This window comes from Macaca mulatta, chromosome 1, assembly GCF_049350105.2.
Source record: "Macaca mulatta isolate MMU2019108-1 chromosome 1, T2T-MMU8v2.0, whole genome shotgun sequence".
Taxonomy (NCBI): Eukaryota; Metazoa; Chordata; class Mammalia; order Primates; family Cercopithecidae; genus Macaca; species Macaca mulatta.
Genome location: NC_133406.1, coordinates 153748664 through 153771914, shown reverse-complemented (window position 1 = coordinate 153771914; position 23251 = coordinate 153748664). Strand labels below are relative to the sequence as shown.

The 23251-nt window shown below is 36.9% G+C and overlaps 1 protein-coding gene across 3 annotated transcripts in view; it reads right to left on the bottom strand.

Moving 5' to 3' along the window:
• Window positions 1–23251, bottom strand: part of SELENOF (selenoprotein F) — a 51418-nt gene that overhangs the window by 20907 nt on the left and 7260 nt on the right. For all 3 annotated transcript variants that reach the window (NR_144533.2, NM_001159416.2, NM_001346968.1), the window contains 1 exon segment: window positions 18549–18716. Coding sequence is in view for 2 of the 3 variants with exons in the window: in NM_001159416.2 (NP_001152888.1) it covers window positions 18549–18716 (168 nt within the window). In the remaining variant the exon portion in view is untranslated.

Here is a 23251-nt window from a genome sequence, read left to right as displayed (position 1 = left end):
CCATATGATCTGCGATTCTACTTCTGGGTATATACTCAAAAGAAGTGAAAGCAAGGCATCAAACAGATATTTATATACCCATGTTCATAGCAACATTATTCACAATAGCCAAAAGGTGTTTTCCCACTCATGTGTTCATTAACAGGTGAATGGAAAAACAAAACATGGTACATACATACAACAAAGCATTATTCAGCTTTTAAAAGGAAGGAAATTCTGACTGGGTACAGTGGCTCACGCCTGTAATCCCAGCAATTTGGGAGGCCGAGGCGGGCGGATCATCTGAGGTCAGGAGTTTGAGACCAGCCTGGCCAACATGGTGAAACCCTGTCTCTACTAAAAAATACAAAAATTAGCCAGGTGTGGTGGCAGGTGCCTTAAACCCAGCTACTTGGGAGGCAGAGGCAGGAGAATCGTTTGAACCCAGGAAGCGGAGGTTGCAGTGAGCTGAGATAAAGCCATTGCACTCAAACCTGGGGGACAAGAGCGAGAATTCTCTCAAAAAAAAAAAAAAAAAAAAAAAAAAAAAAAAAAAAAAAATCCGGACACATATTACAACATAAACGAATCTTATTACAACATTAATGACATCTTGCTAAGTGAAATAAGGCAGTCACAAAAGGACAAATGTTTAAATGAGGTAACTACAGTAGTCAAAAATTCAGATACAGAAAGTAGAATGGTAGTTGTCAGTGGGGGCAAGGAATAGGGAGCTATTGTTTCATGGGTATAAAATTTCAGTTTGGGAAGACTCCGGGGAAAGATGGATAACACGGATGTACAACAATGTGAATGTACTTAATACCATAGCACTGTACACTTAAAAATGGTTAAAACAGTGAATTTTATGTACATTTTACTATAATTAAAAGCATATAAGGCCATATTTAGATTTGGTTATTAGAGTTATCTTTTGCTTATAATCCTTTAGAAATTCTTGGTGGAGATTCTACTACCTTATCTAATAGTATTTCTCTACACCACTGCTTCTTTATACATGATACATGTGGGAAATGATAGTGATTGTACGGAGCACTGGAGTAAAAGGATGAAGCAGCTTTTAACTGCGCAAGACTAGCCTGGGAGCCCTGCTTACCCCAGGCCCCACTTGGTTGTCTCAAGGGCTCAAGGACTCAGTATCTATCTTAGCACATCCATAACCCACTCATGGGAAGCTTGTCTATGCACCACAAAATATGAACTGATTAACCAAAAATATTAGAAACATACCCTTTAATGAGCAGGCAGCTCAGATGTGACCTTTTTCAAAAAAACTTTTGTTGATTTCCTAGTGTCAGGTAGTGATTTTCCTAATAAACTTTCATAGAATTTTGTTCTCACCATAATGTGCATCAAATAGCCTATAACTTGACAGTAGACAGGAAATGTCTTAATTTCCCCCAGAACCAGACACAAAGCTTCTCAACACAGGTGTGCTAAAGGGAGAGAACTATTCATTTAACAAAATTAAATGTCTTTTTTTTCATGACAAAACTTCAAAAATATTTCAAGTTCCTTTGACAAAGTTTGTAGAGCAGTTCCATTCCAGGGTAAAAAAAGAAAATGGATGGAACTCAAAGTTGCAGAACATTATTAAAAGTCAAATTCTAAAAGCATTAATCTGTGTTGTTAGCTGGCATATACACACACACATATATATACACATATATATACATATATACATGCACATACACACATATATATATGATCTGTGGTGTTCATAGGAAAATATTTGTTTTGCATGGTGAATAAATAATTTAACTACAGATTGTAGTAAACTTAAAATGCTGTACAATCCTAAGTATCTTTGGCACTACATACAAATTCACACACAATGAAATAGATGCTACTTATAAATAGTAGAAATTCTCTAGTGCATGCAAAAAAGACAAATAAAGTTAATTCCTTGATTTAACCAAGTTCCAACCCTCAGTATTTTTACTTTTTAAAGTGACTAGCATAAAAAAATTTTAATCTTCAAACATTTAGGGAAAAATACCATTACAAGAGAAAAATCAAAAGAAGCAAGTCATATAACTTCTAACAGCAAGTTGGTAGGCCTTTTTAAAAATATGAATTAGAGTCTTACTTGTATAGACAATCTAACTCTAGGCCATTATTGTATTAGGACTAGGGAAATATAAGAAATCATTAGGAAAATATGGGAACGATACACAAACTGCATCTTTTCCCTTTGGAGTCTCTATTTCCATGTAACTTATGACTGCCAGATTTTCCTAAACTTCTGATATGGTTCTCTGGGTGGGGGAAGCAGAAATATCTAACTACCTCAACTCTATCACTAATGTGCCTTAGTTGCAACAGGATTTTAAAATATGCTAATTTCCCATTTAAAAAGGTGATTTTTATTCATTAGTCTTCGGAAAAATTCCAGCTCTGTGGTTAGTCGATGTTTTCCCAGTTTAAATATTTTAAGTATTACAGGTACTACATGTTGAACATCCCAAATCTGAAAAAAATCTGAAATCCAAAACACTTCTAGTCCCAAGAATTCCAGATAAGAGCTACTCAACCTGTACTGAGATTAGTAAGTGAGGTTTCACATGTAGAAAAAGGCCACACTATTTCTGTAGCTATCTTTGTTATAATTAAGGTCCAACTAGTTGCTACAAAAATGTTCAGAAAGTTGGTCTATGCTGTTTCTCACCAGATAGCTAGAGTCCAAAATAAGTTCGTTTATAACACTGAACAAAAGTGACACTTGTGAATTACATAAATTTTCTGAATTTCTTAAAAAAGGGCAGTATTTGTTAACTCTTGTGCCATCATCATACCACTACCACTACCACCACCACTACAAATTTATAAACCTGTCCAAGTTAGAAATACTCTACCACTTTCCAGTACGAAGCACTTCAAGTATTTTTGTTGGTAACAATAACCACAGCTCTAAAGAAACATGACCTTAAGAAAACCTTGATAAACTAATTATTTAGGTTGAGTCAAACTAAGTATCAAATTTTCACACGGCATGGTATAGTGAAAAGAGTTCAAGTTGTGAAATCAAACATGTATGTGGTCCAGTTCTGGCTCTGCCACTTACAAGCAGTATGCCCCACCTTTGGGTAAGTCATCCATTGAGCTTCAGTTTACTGTTTGAACAAAAGGGTTATTTACTTCCTTCCAGAGTTGCTACAAGAAGTCACCAAAAAAAGCGAAAAGCCTGGATTTTTTAGATGCTCAATACATAACATCTGTTATTATAACCTTAATACTTCCACAGTATTGGTTAAGTTCAAGTTGTGTACGTGAAGCCATTTTCATGTCTACTTAATAGAATTTTCAGTTCAGGGACTATTCAGGGATATCATTCATCGTTGGCCTGTAATGAAAACGGCCACTCCAAATTTTCTCAAGCTTTCAAATTCAAACTACCTTAGAGGAGAGTTCTCAACCCTGATAGTACAATAGAATCACCTGGAAATATTTTGAAAATTACTCATCCCTAAAACCTACCCTAGATAAACTAAATTAGGATATCTGGGGGCGAGATCCATGCATCAGTATTTTTAATTACTACTAATAGTACTTTAATGATTGTAATGGGCAGGCAGGGATGAGGAACACTGCCTTATACTATATTATATTAATAGGACAAAAATTGCAAAATGGTAAAACAGTACGCTTTTTGCTCAACAGATTAACCACATTAATCTGAAAAGGTAAACCATATAAACATTGACTGAAGAAAGACAAATGTTACAGTACTTTTTTTTTTTTTTCCTTTCCTTATGAGGTACTGCTTGTAGCTATTGATTCTCCTTTTGGAAACTCTATTTTATTTAAAATCAAAATGTTAGTATTAAAGCAATTCCACAGTACCAACAGAAAAAAGCTTTTAAGATATTTTAAAAACTGTAATTAAACTTGGTTTTTATCCTCCTAACGTGCTACTTTTGTTTATATTAAAAGAAGTTTTTCAAACCTTGTGAATATAACCATTAGCATAATAATTACGAATGCTATGTAGCAATATGAAGAAAATGCTGTTAGGTGAATAAAAGCAAACATTTTTACTGCTGAAGAGAATTCATATCTGAGGAGTAACTGTATTTTATACGTCTATTGAAGGTTTGTCCTTAAATAAAATGAAGGGATTTTAAAATAAGGAAGCATGGCTATAGTATGATAAAAGCTGAGCACTGTATTATTTAGATATTCCAATGAAAAATCAATTATCATACACTCAAGTATAAATGAGTCACCTTTCCAAACACTAATAGTATCCAGTATAATTTTAAAAAATCGTACAGCAGAAACATACATCATACAGAAATTATTTTTAGTAAAATTTGGTCAGCAAATTCTCAGGGAAAATGTTATCACCTAAACCATGTTTGGTGATCTACTGGTGTTTTAAATTTGTTGTTCATCATCAGGTCTTCCCCATATTTTCTGATTAATGACACTTTCATACTCACTTTGAGTGATGGCATTCTTACTTAGAAACAATGGATGAATACTGAGGATTGGGGGGAAAAATCAGCATAATTTTAACAAACAAACTATATATTTAAACAAATATAATTCTTCAATACTATACTTGAGATAAAACTACTATTCATCTTGGAGTGCTTTTTACTAAATTCTGAAAAAATACAAAGCAATGAGTTTATGCCTAAGGAAACTCACTAAGTTTAAAACTTATTTTACTATACCATTAAAGTGTTATTCCTTTTTGTATCTTTAGTTTCTGCCTTGAGACTGAGAAGAAAAGTTATAAAACAAGCAAGTAACATCTACCTTAATTTAAACTAGGCTCTACAGATGCTAAGAATACACTGGAGGAATCTTTCCATAAAGACACAATGTTGAACTAAAAAAATCAATGAAAATATACAAAAAAAAAAAAACACTAAAATATGAAAATGACATCAATGCATTTATATCAGACCATTCTAACTACGAAATCTGAGGGAAAAAAGGATTAGGTTTCTTTCAATATGGTGATGACAAACAGGAGTTCTAATAGAATTTACATATACACCTAAAACAAGGGGTAAGACTGTAATGATGAGACTCTCATTAAGAAAAAAAAATGGTAGCCCCCACCCCTATGTATACTTTAGCTACAAGTATGAATGATCCAGGGTCATCACTTGGGAACAATGCGTTCAATTCTGTCAATACTTAGGAAATATAGCATTATGAAAAAAAAGTAACTTGAGAAAATGAGAATGTGGCCACTATACTTTCTGAGATCCAAATAACCAAAGAATTGGTAAAAATGACTCAAAGCTGCCAGGGGCGGTGGTTCACGCTTGTAATCCCAGCACTCTGGGAGGCTGAGGTGGGTGGATCACCTGAGGTCAGGAGACCAGCCTGGCTAACATGGTGAAACCCCGACTCCATAAAAATACAAAAATTAGCCGGGCATGGTGGCGGGTGCCTATAATCCCAGCTGCTGGGCAGGCTGAGGTGGGAGAATCACTTGAACCCAGGAGGTGGTGGTCGCAGTGAGCTGAGATCACGCCACTACACTCCTCCAGCCTGGGCAACAGAGTGAGACTCCATCTCAAAAACAACAACAACAACAACAACAACAACAACAAAAAGCCCTCAAAGCTTGAATACCATAAGAAGTGGTTTTAAATAAAACCAGCTAGCCCCTTGGTAATACTAAAAGTATTTTAGAAAATGGAAAACTGAACATGAAGGTCTTAATAATACATGGAAGCAAGGCTGCCTTTCAGAAGAAATCATTTTTTAAAAAAAATTTTTTGTAGCGATGGGGTCTTGCCATGTTGCCCAGGTTGGTCTCAAACTCCTGGACAAAAGTGATCTTCCTGCCTTGGCCTCCCAAAGCGTAGGATTACAGGTGTGAGCCACCGTGCCCTGGCAGAAGAAATAATTTCTTTGCATTACTGCTGATATTATCCCTCCAATACTGAACAACCACTACTTCTCATAAAAAGAGAATAGTTAAGATCAACTTTTTTCTTTTTTGAGACAGAGTGTCGCTCCCGTTGTGCAAGCTACAGTGCAGTGGTGCAATCTCGGCTCACTGCAACCTCTACCTCCTGGGTTCAAGCAATTTTCCTTCCTCAGTCTCCCAAGTAGCTGGGATTACAGGCTTGTGCCACCACGCCCGGTTAATTTTTGCCATGTTGGCCAGGCTAGTCTTGAAATCCTGACCTCAAGTGATCCACCCGCCTTGGCCTCCCAAAGTGCTAGGATTACAGGTGTGTCCGGCCAGTTATGATCATCTTTAAGAAAGATTATAAGTATCTGAAAACAACAAGAAACAAAACTACTAGAACAAATTAAATTATGGTATCTCCCTATAGATAGTAATCATCTAATATATTTGAACTTTAAAAAGATACAAAAATAAAGCTATAATAATCCAAGAGTTTCAATATTATACAACATTTAAGAGCAGCAATATAAAACTAGAAAAAAAAAGAAACGAGGCCATTCCATACATTTAAAATTTTTGCTTTACTCTGTCAATATACTATTTTAGAATTCATTATGGCAGCCAAATAAAATTCATGGCCTTTTAAATTAAAACTTTTTTGTTCAAAAATAAAACTACTGGCTGGGCGCGGTGGCTCATGCCTGTAATCCCAGCATTTTGGGAGGCGGAGCTGGGTGGATCATGAGGTCAGGAGTTCAAGACCAGCCTGGCCAAGATGGTGAAACCCTGTCTTTACTAAAAATACAAAAATCAGCTGGGTGTGGTGGCATGTGCCTGTAATCCCAACTATTCGGGAGGCTGAGACAGGAGAATCACTTGAACCTAGGAGGTGAGGTACTAGTGAGCTGAGATCGCGCCACTGCACTCCAGTCTGGGCAACAGAGCAAGACTCCATCTAAACAAACAAGCAAGCAAGCAAACAAACAAACAAAAAACTATTTACAGCCAAGGGGTATACTTTATTAAAAGTTATTCTGTTGCTGCCCCTTCTCCCATCCATTACTGCCTTAATGGGCAATAATCTTGTAACTAGCTGGTCTCCTGTAGCTCTCTTGTGTTAAGGTTACCAGTTTCTCAAATAAGAACACTAGGAAGCATCCCCAATTACCCCTTTTCTCTCCAATTCAGTGTAATAAATCCAATGAAATAAATTTATTGCCTAAATTGATTTCAAATCTGTCCCTTTTCCATTTTTGCAGCCAATGTGTTGGTTTAAGCCCTTGTATCTTGCCTCTGGAAAATGGCAATTTAAATTATTTTTCTGGCGTAAGTATTCCCCTCGGCCCTATCAACTACTGTTCACACCAATGAAAGTTATTAAAATACAAATCTGATATCGGTTTACTCTTTGTAATCCTTTAATTTTGTCCCCTGCATATAGAATAAAGCTCAACTTCTTATGAAGGTATATAAGGCCCTCTATTATTTGGCCCCTGCTTACCTAATCATCATCTTCTCTCATCATAACCCAGCTATCTGATTTATCTTGGATGGCCATACTCTCATACCTCTGTGCATTTCCACTAACTTTTCATTTTGCGAGAGAAAAGGCCCTCTCGCAACCATTTCCAACTTACTGTATAAGCAAGTGGTGATATTTACCTGACCTGTCAAATGGTTATGCCTTCCTTCTAAGAGCTTTCATAGCATACATGCACGTTTTGTTTATAGCATGTATCTCATTGAATTCTTTTAAAAAAATCAGTGCATGTGGACATAATAAAAAACAGTATAAAAGGGTTATAAAACAACAAGTAAACATCTCCTCTGCTTCTACCCTCCACTTAATAACTCTTTTTTTCCATTTGGAGACAGAGCTCACGCTGTTACCCAAGCTGGAGGGAAGTGGTGTGACCATGGATCCACTGCAGCCTCGACCTCCTGGGCTCAAGTGATCCTTCGGTAACCTCAGCCTCCCAGATAGCTAGGACCACGTGTGTGTCATCACACCCAGCTATATATATATTTTTAAATTTTTTGTAGAGATGGAGGTCTTGGTCTTGCCATTTTGCCCAGGCTGGTCTCAAACTCCTGGCCTCAAGTGATCCTCTCGCCTTTGCCTTCCAAAGTGTTGGGATTACAGGTGTAAGCCATCATGCCTGGTCTACTCATTAACATTTGAACTGTTTTTAGTTCTGTTGGTCACTTCCATAAAGATTAATATGGTTGTATCTATAGTTCATGAGATACCAACTTTAAGAGCTCTATTAGTTCTCCTTTCCTTCCAACTTTCATTTATTTTATTTTTAATTCTTTTAGTGGTTACCTTCGTAACATTAGATATTACATTTTCATCCAACAAACAGAATATCACATCGACTGTGTTCTGGCAGTCCAGTTTCCATGCCTATTTTTTCTTTTTTAGATGGAGTTTTATTCTTGTTGCCCAGGCTGGAGTGCAATGGCACAATCTTGGCTCACTGCAACCTCTACTTCCTGGGTTCAAGCGATTCTCCTGCCTCAGCCTCCCGAGTAGCTGAGATTACAGGCATGCGCCACCACGCCTGGCTAATTTTGCATTTTTAGTAGAGATGGGGGTTTCTCCATGTTGGTCAGGCTGGTCTCCAACATCCAACCTCAGGTGATCCGCCCACCTCAGCCTCCCAAAATGCTGGGATTACAGGCATGAGCCACCACACCCGGCTTCCATGCCTATTTTTTCTACTCCTTGAAGACAAGAGTCTTATTTTTCTTTGATCTTATCCCAGGAAGAAATATTTAGTGTATAAATGGAAAGTTTATTTTGATTCTGAGGTGGTTATGTCTAGGAAATGTAGTTTTAAGGCAGTCTGAATTATTTTAAGGGTTTATTTTTGTTTTGAGCATTATAATCTACAAATGTGGCAGAAAGTTGTAATATGTTTAGATAGAATCTGATCCTAATTTGTAATTATGTAAAAGAAATGACTGCATTTATATTTCATATTAAAAGCAGATATAAACAATTTTAAATATTTTGGGTTCAATTAAATAACTTCATAAAATAAACTTTCAAACTTCTGTTATACAAATACATGAAACATACGTTGATAGCCACTTAATTCACTGTATGACCTCAGGTAAGATCTCTATGCCTAAGACTCAACTATGAAATAAAGATAATAATGGAATTTACCGAGTTGTTGTGAGGTTCTATAAATTAATTCATTTAAAGTGGTTGGAACAGTACTTTCAGATAACAACTTAATGAATGTTAGTGGTTTTTATTTTTTAATTATTTTACTTAATTATTTTAATTAACTAACATTTATGTTATTATTTAGTTTTTTTTTCTTGAGATGGAGTCTCACTCTGTTGCTCAGGCTGGAGTGCAGTGGCGTGATCTCGGTTCACTGCAACCTCCACCTCCCAGGTTCAAGCGATTCTCCTGCCTCAGCCTCTGGAGTAGCTGAGATTACAGGAGCCTGCCACCATGGCCAGCTAATTTTTTTGTATTTTTAGTAGAGACGGGGTTTCACCATGTTGGCCAGGCTGGTCTCAAGCTCCTGACCTCAGATAATCTGCTCCTCCCGGGTCTCCCAAAGTGCTGGGATTACAGGCGTGAGCCACCGCCACTGGCCTATGTTATTATTTAGTATTACTGCTACTCAGGAGTCTTAGTGATCCTTACATTGAATGTGAACTGTTGCCAAACATTATTCATATGTTTAAAAAAAGCTTCTTTGGGAATAACGCTTTTATATTATAATTAGAATAATATGTTAAAGACATTTAGATTTTTGTTTGCTTTGAAGATATCAGTCCATGTACTGATGCTTACAGACACACAACAAAAGTGAAGCTATTTTAAGCAACTGTGAAATTTCTTTAGCAACTACAATTTCACGCACAGTTAGCTTAACCTCCATTTCATCCTTCTATGTTTTACACATCCGTAGCATTCTCTTTCTGACAGCCTGAAGCTTAAAAGTTGCCATTGTCTTGAATACTGCTGTTTAAGCTGACTTATGAATTACTCTGCAACTGGCTACACAATAGCCATGAAAATTGAAAACAACTAAATGTTTTGATGCGTTTTTATCTGAATTAAGAAAAATTATGTGATTTATATAACATGTTATCTCGCTGGGCCTTAAATAAAGCCCAATTTGGGGACATATTCTTGAAAAACACCAAGTGACAGGAGCCATTAAAGTCTGTGGTAAACTGAGAAATAAGGATTTGGTGCTTTTAAATAAAAACTAGTAACGAAATTCTATTAATATTGTTAAGTATAAAATGGGGCAAAAGGGGCCTTCAGAAAGCTAGCCCAGTGTTTTATACGGAACTCATCCAACTTCTTAAAGTAACTCTGTGAAGCAGGTCTTACTATTAACATTTTCAAAATAAAAGGTAAAATAGCATAGAAGTTTAAAAACTTGGGGCTCTAGAATCAAATAGACTTGAGATAAAACCAGGTTTTGGCATCTAATTGCCAGCTAACGGTAGGCAGATTATACCCTAGTTTCCTCTTCTATTAAATAAGGATAATAGTATTTACATTATAGGGTTGTTGTGAGGATTAAATAGATAATGCAGGTAAAACACTTAGCATATAACCAGTGTAAAATAAACACTAAGGTAAGGCAATGTAATTATTATAACAAAACTGAAGCTCCTGGGGTTATTTGCTAGCCCAATCACAAAGTCAGGAAGTAAAGAAGCTGAGATGAAAATTAAACTCTCGGCCGGGGTATGGTGGCTCACGCCACCCATAATCCCAGCACTTTGGGAGCCTGAGGTGGGTAGATCACGAAGTCAGGAGATTGAGACCATCCTGGCCAACATGGTGAGGTGTATTTAGTCTCTACTAAAATACTAAAAAAAAAAAAAAAAAAAAAAAAAAAAAAAAAAAAAAAAAAAAGTAGCCGGGGACGGTAGTCCCAGCTACTCAGGAGGCTAAGGCAGGGGAATCGCTTGAAGCCGGGAGGCGGAGGTTGCAGGGAGCCAAGATTGCACCACTGTACTATACAGCCTGGTGACAGAGCAAGACTCCGTCTCATAAATAAATAAATAAATAGAAAATTAAACTCTCTCAACAATTCTTATAAAAAGAGATAAACTTCTAATGAGGTATACATGTTAATTAATATTACTTCTGCACTGTCTCTGGCCTGTTGGAGTGCATGCAAGTATCAAGGCAGAGTGTAATACACATAAAAAATGATAATGCTACTATATAAAGCAGGTGACTTAAAATTAGTCCAGTTCCAACTAGGTAATGGAATGGGAAGTGGAGGGCATCCAATTATATTCATAAATTTATGTTATACACTGCTTAGATCCACTTATTCAATTCTAGTATAATAAGATTAATATTGAAGATAAGGATTTTTGTTATTTTCCTATTATCTGAAAAGTAGATCTTTAAATGAAAACAAAAGGCTTTTATCAAATCCCTGACCTGTTGAATTATTTGCCAGAAAAAGTAATGGCATGATTTGCTGATCTGCAGCATATGCTTCTACTGGTATTTTGTGAAGGGGACCAAGATGTTTTAAAACTCAGATAAATCTCTTCTCAACCTGGAAGTCTTTTTTTTTTTTTTTTAATATTACTTTTAAGCTTTTCTCTTCCCAATTTTTCTTAAACCTTTGAAATCTGTTACCAGGTGATAGGTTTACACATATAAATAAGTAAGAGAAGAATGTTAGTAGAAAAATTTGAAATAATTGCGATTAGTTTGATAGCTTGTTTTGCTTTTTCTAATAAAGTAATTATTTTTATATTACAAACATATAGCTCAATTTATTTTCTGCTATAATGTTACTTCTAATTTTAAAAATATCATTGTTTCCTCCTGATCTGTCATCTGAATAGTGAAAACCAATAAATATTTTTTTCTAAACTGACTTTAAAATATGAGTCTCCTTCAATTTTCTGACTAGGTTTGTCACAGAAAATTGAGCTCCACCTTGACAACTGGGTGTGTTGGCCTATGCTTGTAATCCCAGTGATTTGGGAGGCCCATGGGGGAGGAGAGCTTGAGGCCAGGAGTTCAAGACCAGCTTGGGCAACATGGTGAGACCTTGTCTCTACAAAAATAGAGAATTAGCTGGGGGTGATGACGCATGTCAATAATCCCAGCTACCTGGTAGGCTGAGGCGGGAGCATCACCTGAGCCCTGGAGTTGGAGGCTGCTGTGAGCTATGACTGCACTACTACATTCCAGCCTGGGCAACAGAGGGAGACCCTATTTCTAAAACAACAACAACAACAACAAACAAACGAACAAACAAAAAACTAGAGAAAATTAAGCTCCACTTTAACAATGGTCTTGAGAAATTTTTTTATTAGCACAACCTTTTTTCCTCCAAATGCAATCTTTCATACATTTTAATGTGATCAAAATGGCACACATTTATAAAGTGGAAAATTTGTAGTATTTTCCTCTTAAAATATGTCAATTGAAAGGACTTAAAAATTTGAAACTAGGATTATGTTTGACATAATTTATTTCTGTATTTTGTTTCACACAAGTAGTTATAAATAGTAAAAATTTTCATACTAATTCTGCAAGAAGATATTTCCTCTTGATTCAACTAATCCAGGAGAACTTGAAAGTGGAATAATAGAAAACACTGCTCCAAATTTTTATCACTGGCAAATCTGATCATTTATATTTCATATCTATTTTCTTTTACCCTATGTTGTCAATAGCAATTATTATCATGCTATTCTGAGTTCTCCAAATTTCCTATTCTTTCTTGCTTTTATCATCAGCAAACCAGATTACTATTACTACTATTACTGCTGCTGCTGTCATCACCACCTGCAGCAAGTATTTACCTACTACTTGTTATACGCTAGGCACAATTTTAAGCAATGTATGCATATTAACTTATTTAATCCTCATAATCACCCTAGGAGACAGGAACTATAATTATCCCCAATTTATAGTTATAAAAACAGACACACAGTAATCAGGTAATTTGTCCAAGAACACTCACTGAGTAGCAGAGAATATCTGAATCTAGGCAGTCTGGTTCTATAGTATATCTTAACCACTAGTCTAAACTTCTTTGTATTTTAATCAAGACTGAACAATAAATTAGGTGGAAATAATTTGTTTATTATTTCACAAAGATAAGTAACTCAACTAAGTGAATTCTTATCTCCAGAGGTGCTCCGGTTTGGTACAAGCTTGACCTTCAGAATAGTAGTTCAGAAATAAGGCAAGTATAAACACAAAAGACTAAAAATGCTAAAACCAATTAAATCAAAATATTTTGAAGGAGGAAGAAAGAAACCACAAGGACCTTGGGAAACCAAGATCTAAAAAAGAAAAGGTACTAACTAAAGAAATAGGGGGATATAGGCTAGGCACGGGGGCTCACGCCTGTAATCCCAGTACTTTGGGAGGCTGAGGGGAGTGGATCACCTGAGGTCAGCCTGTCCAAGTTGGTGAAACCCCGTCTCTACTAAAAATAAAAAAACTAGCTGGGTGTGGTGGCAGGCAACTGGAATTCCAGCTGCTCGGGAGGCTGAGGCAGAACTGCTTGAACCCACAGGAGAATTGCTTGAACCCGGAGGTTGCAGTGAGCTGAGATATTGCCATTGCATTCCAGCCTGGGCAACAAGAGCAAAACTTTGTCTCAAAGAAAAAAGGGGAGAAGGGAGGGGCAGATATAGTTAGGGAGAAAAAAGTTCTAAAATAATGTCTGAAAGCAGCTGAAATCATTGTTATTAAGAACCTTGAGTAAGGAAATAATTTAAAAAAAAAGCACCTAGCAGCCATAAGCAAGTTCAAGATCACAGAATTTGCAAGATTATAAAAAGATGAGAAAAATAACCCACTTATTTAACCCACTAAAATACCACACATCTTAGAAAATAGTAAGTAGTTCAAAAATTCTAACAGAAAAATATTTATATGTATCCCAAGAAAATCCCAGGAAACAATTTTAATCTCATGGTCATGTACACTTTGAAAAATTATCTATTAAGGTGAGTGGTCACATTGGAATCACTAAAAAGTTGTGCTAAATAATTAACATTATCTCTTTTTAGATAGATTTGGGATGCTTATGGCATCCTTGTAAGTAAAATGTAGAAATGGGAGATCTATATTTGTAGTTAGATAATTATAACCAAAGAGTGTTACCAGTGGATAACTGCCAACATGGAGACAAGTTTCCTTATTCTTTTAGTTTTATAAAAATAGATTTCCGGATATAAGTGAAATATATGAAAAATATATTTATCAAGTAGCTACAAAGTTAAGTATATTTTCAATATAGCTTTTAAAAAATCACCTTTTCCAACTTGTTCTTAGTAAAAACAGCCTTATTCAAGGGCAAGAACTTATGAAATACTGTGTGCTAAAGGCTGGAGATTTATAAACATTTAAAAAAATCAAAGAGTAGGCTGGGCATGGTGGGTCACGCCTGTAATTCTAGCACTTTGGGAGGCCGAGTTGGGTGGATCACCTGAGGTCAGGAGTTTGAGACCAGCCTGGCCAACATGATGAAACCCTGTCTCTACTAAAAATACAAAAAATGATCTGGGCGTGGTGGCCGGTTCCTGTAATCCCAGCTACTCAGGAGGCTGAGGTAGAACTGCTTGAACCCAGGAGGTGGAGGTTGCAGTGAGCTGAGATTGTGCCATTGCACTCCAACCTGGGCAATAAGAGTGAAACTCTGTACTGGTGGTGGGGGGTAAAATCAAAGAGCGTTACTTTTTGGGAGAGAAAGAAAAGCAAAACAACAGATAAGATATAGTGTAAATCAAAGTATCCCTAAGTGCTTTGGGAATACAAAAGTGTAGCTAACATAACCTGGGAGTGATAGTGGTGGTGTGTAAGGTTGGGGAGAAGTCTAAGAAGATGGGAAAGCTGAGCTAAATCTTCTAAATCATCTAATGTAAAGGTGGTTTACTCTAGTAATTGAGGAATAAAGATATAAAATATCTAGGGGCTTACCTAGTACCTACCTCTGCTCTTTACCTGAGAACTGCTTTATCTGTCTGCTTTCCAATACACCATGCTACACAGCTACTGTGCAGCTAATAGGTTCTTGCGTTATTCCACAACCCTAGCTAATAACTGGTTAGTGATCCAACTAGGACAAATAGCAATCCTTGTCAAAAATATTTTTTGAAAGCCAGTAGTGAGACAAAGAATAAGCAAAAGCAAAAAAGAGGCTGCAAGAGCCTGTCAGTCTCCGATTTTTAGCTGCTCCTTCCTCTCAGGTTGCTGCTCAATTGTGGAGTCCAAGAGTCAAAAGATTAACTACTTTCCCTAAACCAGCTAAAATGTTGGACAAGGAAGTTCAAATACAAGATCAATGGGAAGAGTTATACTCAACTGGACTGGGTATCTTTACCCTTCTATCTTAAGACTCAATATATAAAGCTGTAGTCACTTATATTCCTTAGTAAATACTAACTGTATAAAAACAGTACTAAAATTTAAGTAATTTTTGTTTCATTAGTTTACATTTTCTTCAAGCTACAAATTAGTTATGATTTTTACAATAAGTCAACATCCTTACCAATGTCTGTAAACTATACCTGGGTTGTAAGCAAAGCTATTTAAAACAGTAGTAAAATAACTTACCAAAAATCTCATTCTAGCTTGTATTTGAGATGCTGAGTAGGTCTTTTATGATCAAAACTCAAGGGGAGGGAGACCAAATAAAAATAGTGGAAATCAATCAGCAGAATGACAAAGGGTTTCAAAGTCATTTTCTGCTTTTATTGGGAATAATTTATGGCAAAAATTTTATGCTTCTGGCTACCAAAGGCTAAATTCACTTTGTTAAAAAAGTGACCATTAGTAAAAATGAGTCTCATCCTTGGATAGACCTATATAAAGCATCCAACTAATTAAGAACCAAAAATGAATGTCCTAGTAACATTTTAAAATTATATACAAATAGCTAAAGCATTCTATATAAACTACAACTTTCTCTTCTTCTTCTTTTTTTTTGAGACAGAATCTCGCTCTGTTGCCCAGGTTGGAGTGCAGTGGTGCCATATGGGCTCACGGTAACCTCTGCTTCCAGGGTTCAAGTGATTCTCCCGAGTAGCTGGGACTACAGGTGCGTGCCACCACACCCAGCTAATTTTTTGTATTTTTAGTAGAGATGGGGTTTCACGGTGTTAGCCAGGATGGTCTCAATCTCCTGACCTCGTGATCCGCCAGCCTCGGCCTCCCAAAGTGCTGAGATTACACGAATGAGCCACTGCACCCAACCTGACTTTTTAAAGAATTTATACTCACAATGATTCCACATGCACAGAGCTATGTTTAAATATATACATCTTTTACGAGACAGGGTCTCCCTCTCCTGCTCAGGCTGGAGTGCAGTGGCATGACCTCAGCTCACTGCAACCTCCGCCTCCCAGGCTCAAGCTATCCTTCCACCTAAGCCTCCTGAGTAGCTGGGACTATAGGTGTACACCACCACACCTGGCTAATTTTTGTATTTTTTGTAGAGACGGGGTTTCACCACGTTGCCCAGACTTAAGTATTTTTAATGTAAGGCACTAGTCTACATATTAGACTTTTACTTTTATTGACAACTAAATTAAACTGTGATTTTAAATTAAGCCTTAAGCTAGAGTTGAGTGACACAGAAAAGTATATATGTTGTATAATCCACGATCGTGTACCAAAAATCCAGAGAACAATACTGCATAGATTAAATCTAGCACTATTTCTATACTTGCATGTGGTTTGCATCTAAATGGGAGGATTGCCCCAACATGCCATACTTTTATATTTCCAGTAATATTTTTTAAGTGTTTTTTGCTATTTTGGTTTCACTAGTCTTACTGAAAAAAGTAAAAAAAAAATCACCAGTTTTGTGCAAAGAGTGCTAGTCGATGCTAATAAAAACTACATCTTAGAGATTAGGGGCTAGGAGCAAAGTAAAAAACACTGGATTCAGTGTAAAAGATGCATTAAGACAGGCTTACTTGTACTTAGATACGATAATCACTCCAGCTTGTAATTAGTTGGTCATATATTAACCAGCAGATCTACTGTTATTGCTGAGCTGCAACTGCTGAAATGTGTTAAGATACAACATATAGCTCCATTAATAATGAAAACTGAGTAGCAATATAATTAATTTTAGAAGTGCGTGGTGCAAGTTTGGTTCTACTAAACTTATACCAAAAAACTGGGGTATTGTGAAGAACTACTAAGGAAAGGCAGTAAGTAAAAATAGCTTTTACAAGCATTTGGTTTACGGTTTCAGCAGATCTGTTATCAAAGAGCAGACCTCTCAATTTACCCAAATCACAAGGGGATGCATATAGTAAACACTGTTTATTATAAAACGCCCTTTGTTCTTCAGTCCTTCTGAGTTTGGTGTTTCAGTGAAAAAGAATGTTGGTTGAGTAATGGTACAACCCACAGAATAGCTTAAAGATAAGGAAAGAATGACTCATACAGATTTATTCAGCAATTTGTCCCATGTGAATACCTCAGCAAAAAGAACGGAGGGGCAGCAAAAGGTCTACCAAACTAGTTAAGTTGTATGTCTTAATCTATTTAAAATCAAGTTTAAAAAACTTGTTTAGATTTTATTTACGTGCAATAAAAAGACTAACTTACGCATAAAGAAATCTTCTAAACACTAAAATGTTTTACTGGTGTATGTGAACCAGTAAAGTGAAAAACATGTAAGGCTTTACAAGCCATTTTTGAGATACTTGGAATTTCAGGTTCAGATATAGAGAAATCAAGGGTTAAATTTTGGCTGCATACTAACATTTCAAAGCTTGCCTGCTTGTTTTTCTTTTAGAATTCCGAAAATGTACTTACTGTTAAAAATAAACCTTTACTACCAATAATAATAACATATCATTATGTCTGAATGCTTTACAAACCTTAGTACTTCAAATAGAATTCAGCATGTACAAGTCAAAGACAGTATTTAGAAGGAAACAACAGAAATATGCTAACATTTTTTCTCACCACAAACACAGGCATCTTACCAATTTAGTTTTAATTGGATATCACAAATGACCTTTACAGTCTACTTTATAATTTAAATAGATCGAAGGGTTTTGATGAAAATATTTAAAAGATGAGCAAGTTCACTATTAATTTGTTTGAACAGCAGGTTTTAAACACAGTAGGTTCACTTGGAGAGACTGGACTACCTATCCTTCTGTTTTCACATGTTAAAGGTGAAGGTAGGTGTCTCAAATTACTAGCAATAGGTGTGTAAAGTAACAGTCCATACACTTTTTAACCAGATTTAATGTTATAATTTATTGTAGACAATTAAGTGCCAGGTATTATGTGCTTTACTTTCATTTCAAGTTTCATCCAACACTGGGTTCTTACTACAAATGAACAAAGGCACCTATTATTTTTTGGCTTCATTTGGCCAGAAGTTAGGAAGACTGGAGAACTATAAGATCCAAGCACGTTATAGGGATTCTACTTCCCCTTTGCTTGACAATCATGGTGGAATGGGATCCTGGTATGCAACCATACTTTTCCTTCATATTTGCTTTGATTGATCTAATAGGCCAGACAAGAAATCAGTTGAGTTTTACTAAAAAGTGTAAAAGCAAGAGGCTTCTTTACACTTAAATTGATTAAGCAACTTACATTTTACCTTATCTCAACTAAACCATCCAATGGAAGGAATATACTAGAAAACAGTACCTTTTTGGTTTCAAATTGTGCTTCCTCCTGACAGCATCCTCTGCAATCAGGATCCAGCTGAAGCAGGTTGAACTGTCCGAGAAGATCACAAGAGCTGCAGAGCAAGTTGCTAGAAAAGCCTAACTCTCTGCATGCCTCTGATGAAAACTCTGCCCCAAAAGCAGAAACCTGAAAATAAAAAATGGGGAAATAAAACACAATTCCATGTTTATATTACAAAGTTTCCCCAAAAGAGAACATGGGGTTGTCAAAAACTAACACATTGAAGACAAGTTACTGAAATGTTTCTTTCGGAGATACATTCTTTTAAATTTTAATTTAATTTTTTTTTTGAAATGGGAGTCTTGCTGTTGTCACCAGGCTGGAGGGCAGTGGTGCAATCTCGGCTCACTGCAACCTCTGCCTCCTGGGTTCAAGCGATTCTCCTGCCTCAGCCTCCTGAGTAGCTGGGATTACAGGCGCACGCCACCACACCTAGCTAATTTTTGTATTTTTAGTAGAGACGGGGTTTCACCATGTTGGCCAGGATGGTCTTGATCTCTTGACCTCGTGATCCGCCCACCTCCTCAGCCTCCCAAAGTGTTGGGATTACAGGCATGAGCCACCGCACCCAGCAATAAATTCTTTTTTAAACTCTGTAGCCTTACACAACAGTCTGGTTTCTCCCACCTCCCCTACAAGCTTTTTTTCTTAAACATCTATCATCTTTCAGCTTAGCTAAAACATGGATTAACAAGAAAAGATATATCATTGTTCATGATGTTTATTACATAAATATTTTCTTAAAGATTTATTGTTTTAAAAAGGAATTTTCTTATAAGAAAAAATAATTTTAGTTTCATTTTAAGAACTCAACATCTGTTCATAAGGGTCTATGGAGTAAGATTAACTATAGGGTTTATCTACAGTCACATTCAGCAGAAGAAGGACAGGAAAGGGGATGGTGTAGGCAACAGCATGCCAGAATTCAAGCTTTTGATTTTAGGTAATAGTGCCACCACTTACAAGATGTGTGACCCTGGGCAAACTATCCTCCCCAAGCTTTCCTCACTCATAAAGTAAGGGGCAATACTTCCTACATAAAACAGATTGCTATGGTTACTTTATATAAATCATTACATTTGGCCGGGCGCGGTGGCTCAACCCTGTAATCCCAGCACTTTGGGAGGCCGAGATGGGCGGATCACGAGGTCAGGAGATCGAGACCATCCTGGCTAACACGGTGAAACCCCGTCTCTACTAAAAAATACAAAAAACTAGCCAGGCGCGGTGGCGGGCGCCTGTAGTCCCAACTACTCGGGAGGCTGAGGCAGGAGAACGGCGTGAACCCGGGAGGCGGAGCTTGCAGTGAGCTGAGATCCGGCCACTGCACTCCAGCCTGGGCGGCAGAGCGAGACTCCGTCTCAAAAAAAAAAAAAATAAAAAATAAAAAAAAAAAAAATAAGGCCGGGCGCGGTGGCTCAAGCCTGTAATCCCAGCACTTTGGGAGGCCGAGGCGGGTGGATCACGAGGTCAGGAGATCGAGACTATCCTGGCTAACATGGTGAAACCCCGTCTCTACTAAAAATACAAAAAAACTAGCCGGGCGTGGTGGCGGGCGCCTGTAGTCTCAGCTACTTGGGAGGCTGAGGCGGGAGAATGGCGTGAACCCGGGAGGCGGAGCTTGCAGTGAGCCGAGATCACGCCACTGCACTCCAGCCTGGGAGACACAGCGAGACTCCGTCTCAAAAAAAAAAAAAAAAATAAAAAAAATAAAAAAAAAAATAAATAAATCATTACATTTAATCAGAGATGATTTAATCAATCAGAATGGCTGACAAAAGCAGGCTTTCAACAATATTCTCTTCCCTCATCCATTCTTTTTTATGTATCAGTGAATGTGGTATACCTCCATTTGTCTGAGGCCAATCCCTCTACTTGCTCTTTGGATTCTATCTTCTCTATCTTCACAGATACTTCATTTCATCAATACCTCAACCTTTAGGTATATTTAAGCCCTATGGTCCTAACTGCTCTTCCCATGTTCTGTCATTTCTGAATTGTTACTACAGCTTGGTTTCTATTATTTTTTCCTAACTCCCCAAACTCATTAATATAGCCTGGTTTCTGCTCCTACTACTCCACAAAATTTGCCCAAAATTACCAAATGCAAAGGTATTCAAAACTGTTCTGCTTCAACTACCCCGTCCAAAAGCTTGTCCTCCTTTTCTTTTCTCTTCTCTGCATCTCTTAAACGCTATTGTTTCCCACAGTTCTGTTTTTGGCTCTCTCTTAGTTTTACATGCCTTCTATTTATTACTGCATATTTATCCATGGCTTCAGATAAGCATTTATTGAAAACTCTTAAATATTTTTTCTTGAATGTCAGGCTTCCAAAGCCAACAGTCCACTCAACATCACATTTAGGTGTTGAATAAGCATTGCAAGTTCAAAATCTGCAACAGTGAAACTTACTTTTTTCTTAAATCTATTCTTCCTAAGGTATTCAGTATCTCAATAAAATGGCACCATTTCTCTTTATTCTTCGAGAAAGTTGTGCACAGTTGTAAAACAGTACTGTTCATGACGCTGTACTATGTAAATATGACTCCTCAACAATACTATGAACTCTTCTGATGGCAAGCATTAAGTTCTCTGTCTTTCCCTCACTTCTGACAGTTTTCATATACCTGCTGAATACATAAATTGGACAAAGCCACAGCTTCAGGTAGGGAAAATTTCAGATTGACTGCAACTGATTGATCTTCTAGACCAAGGGTCTGCAAACTTTATGCAAAGGGCCAGATAATTATGTTAGGCTTTTGTGGCTATATGGTTTCTGTACATCTATTCAACTCAGCTATGGCAGTGCAAGAACTAGTCACAGATAACACACGAATGAATGAATGAATGAGTGTGTCTGTGTTCCAGTGAAACTTGGTTTCATTTTGCTATTTATGTTAATTCGTTCTACAAAAACAGGGTTGACTGAATTTGGCCCACCAGTTGCACTGTGTCAATCCTTTTCTAAACTCACGAGGTAGATTAATATTCAGTGGCATTTCCCAATGAAAAGAAAATTTGAGTACTTGTTGGCATATTCACCCAAAATGCTGATTTGATATTTTATACATCTTTAATCCTATCTCTCTAATAATGTCATATGTATATATTTTTCAAAACAGATGAAACATCCCAGCCTAGTGGGAGGGATCTGAGACTTTATTGGTTAATTTGTGTGGTTGATTTCTCTAGTTTAACTATAAGACACTTGCTACTACACTAGTACTTTGGGTAATTTCTCCATCAGTAAAGTGATCTGCCTCATCTATTTCACAGGTTAATTTGAAAATCAAATGTAACAATGAGCAGAATGTGTTTTCCAAAGACAAGGCAATCAATATGTATCAAAGGCTGCATCAATGTGTATAAATCATTTCACAAGTTCTTACAATGTTAGTCCTCCACTGAGAAGTTGGATCTATGTACCCTCCCCTTGAATCTGGGCAGGGGCCATGGCTGTTTTGAACAACAGAGTTTAAAGGAAGTTATGTGATTCTGAGGGTAGGTCGTAAAAGAGCAAACAGCCTCTGCCTGGCTAGCATTCTTTTTCTAGGAACATCAGCTTTGGAACTTAGCCAATCTGCTGTATAGAAGTCTATACTAGAGAGACAACATGGAAGGGCCCATGTAGAGAGCAACTGAAAACTCCAGCTGACAACCAGTATCAGCTACTAGACATGTGAGTAAACCACCTTCAGATTTCAGGCCCTAATGTTTCAACTGAGGTCTGAGACACCATAGAACAGAGAAGCCATCCCTGCTGTGCCCTGTCAGAATTGCTAACCCTCAGAATTTGAAAGCAAAATAACAAACTGTTTTACACCACTAAATTTTAGGGTAATTCTGTTTTGCAGCCATAGTTACTGAAAGAGGCAGAAAGAGTGAAATTGAAATCATTTTGGAAATTGTGAACTCCGGAAATTGTGAACTCCTTAACAAGCGTAAAAAACTGTTACCAAAACCGTTAAACAACAAAATAAGAACCTCAAATGAATAATCATGCAATCATACTACTTGGTTTTATTCTGGCATTTACGGAGCACCTACTGACTGAGCATGACTATGCAAAACATCATGTATTTCAAAGTCTTAACACATCTAGATTCTAATGCCATCACAGAGCAACCTTACTTCTAAACAGGGAGTATTATCATTTATCTCACGGAGTTTTGAGGATTATAGAAGTGCACAGAAAACATCTAGCATCCCGCCCAGTACAGAGTAGGTACTGAATACATGTTGGTATTAGGCTCACCTTCCACTGTGAAAGCACACTTAAAAATTACAAAACACTATATAAATGTTTTTATCACTATACTAGACATGGGATAAAAGATTAAGTATAGGGGAGATAGAAGGTATCGAGTTTCTTAAGTAAACACTTTTTTCTAGCTGTTCTATCACTGGTTTTGCAGACTTAAGGTTTTGAATTTAAGGACATCAGAAAGTATTTTTAAGTACCTGGCAGGTAAATGCTAATATACGAGAGTTTGATATTACTCCTGCCATCCTTTTATTGCCAAAAGTAACTGATTGGCATTTAAATTTGCACATTAAGAGCAAATATTAAATTTTAGATTAATTAGTCACACTTGAAAGAAAGACAAAGATTCTAAGGACAGGGTTCCTGGCTAGGATAACCATTTAGCTTTCTCTATTTC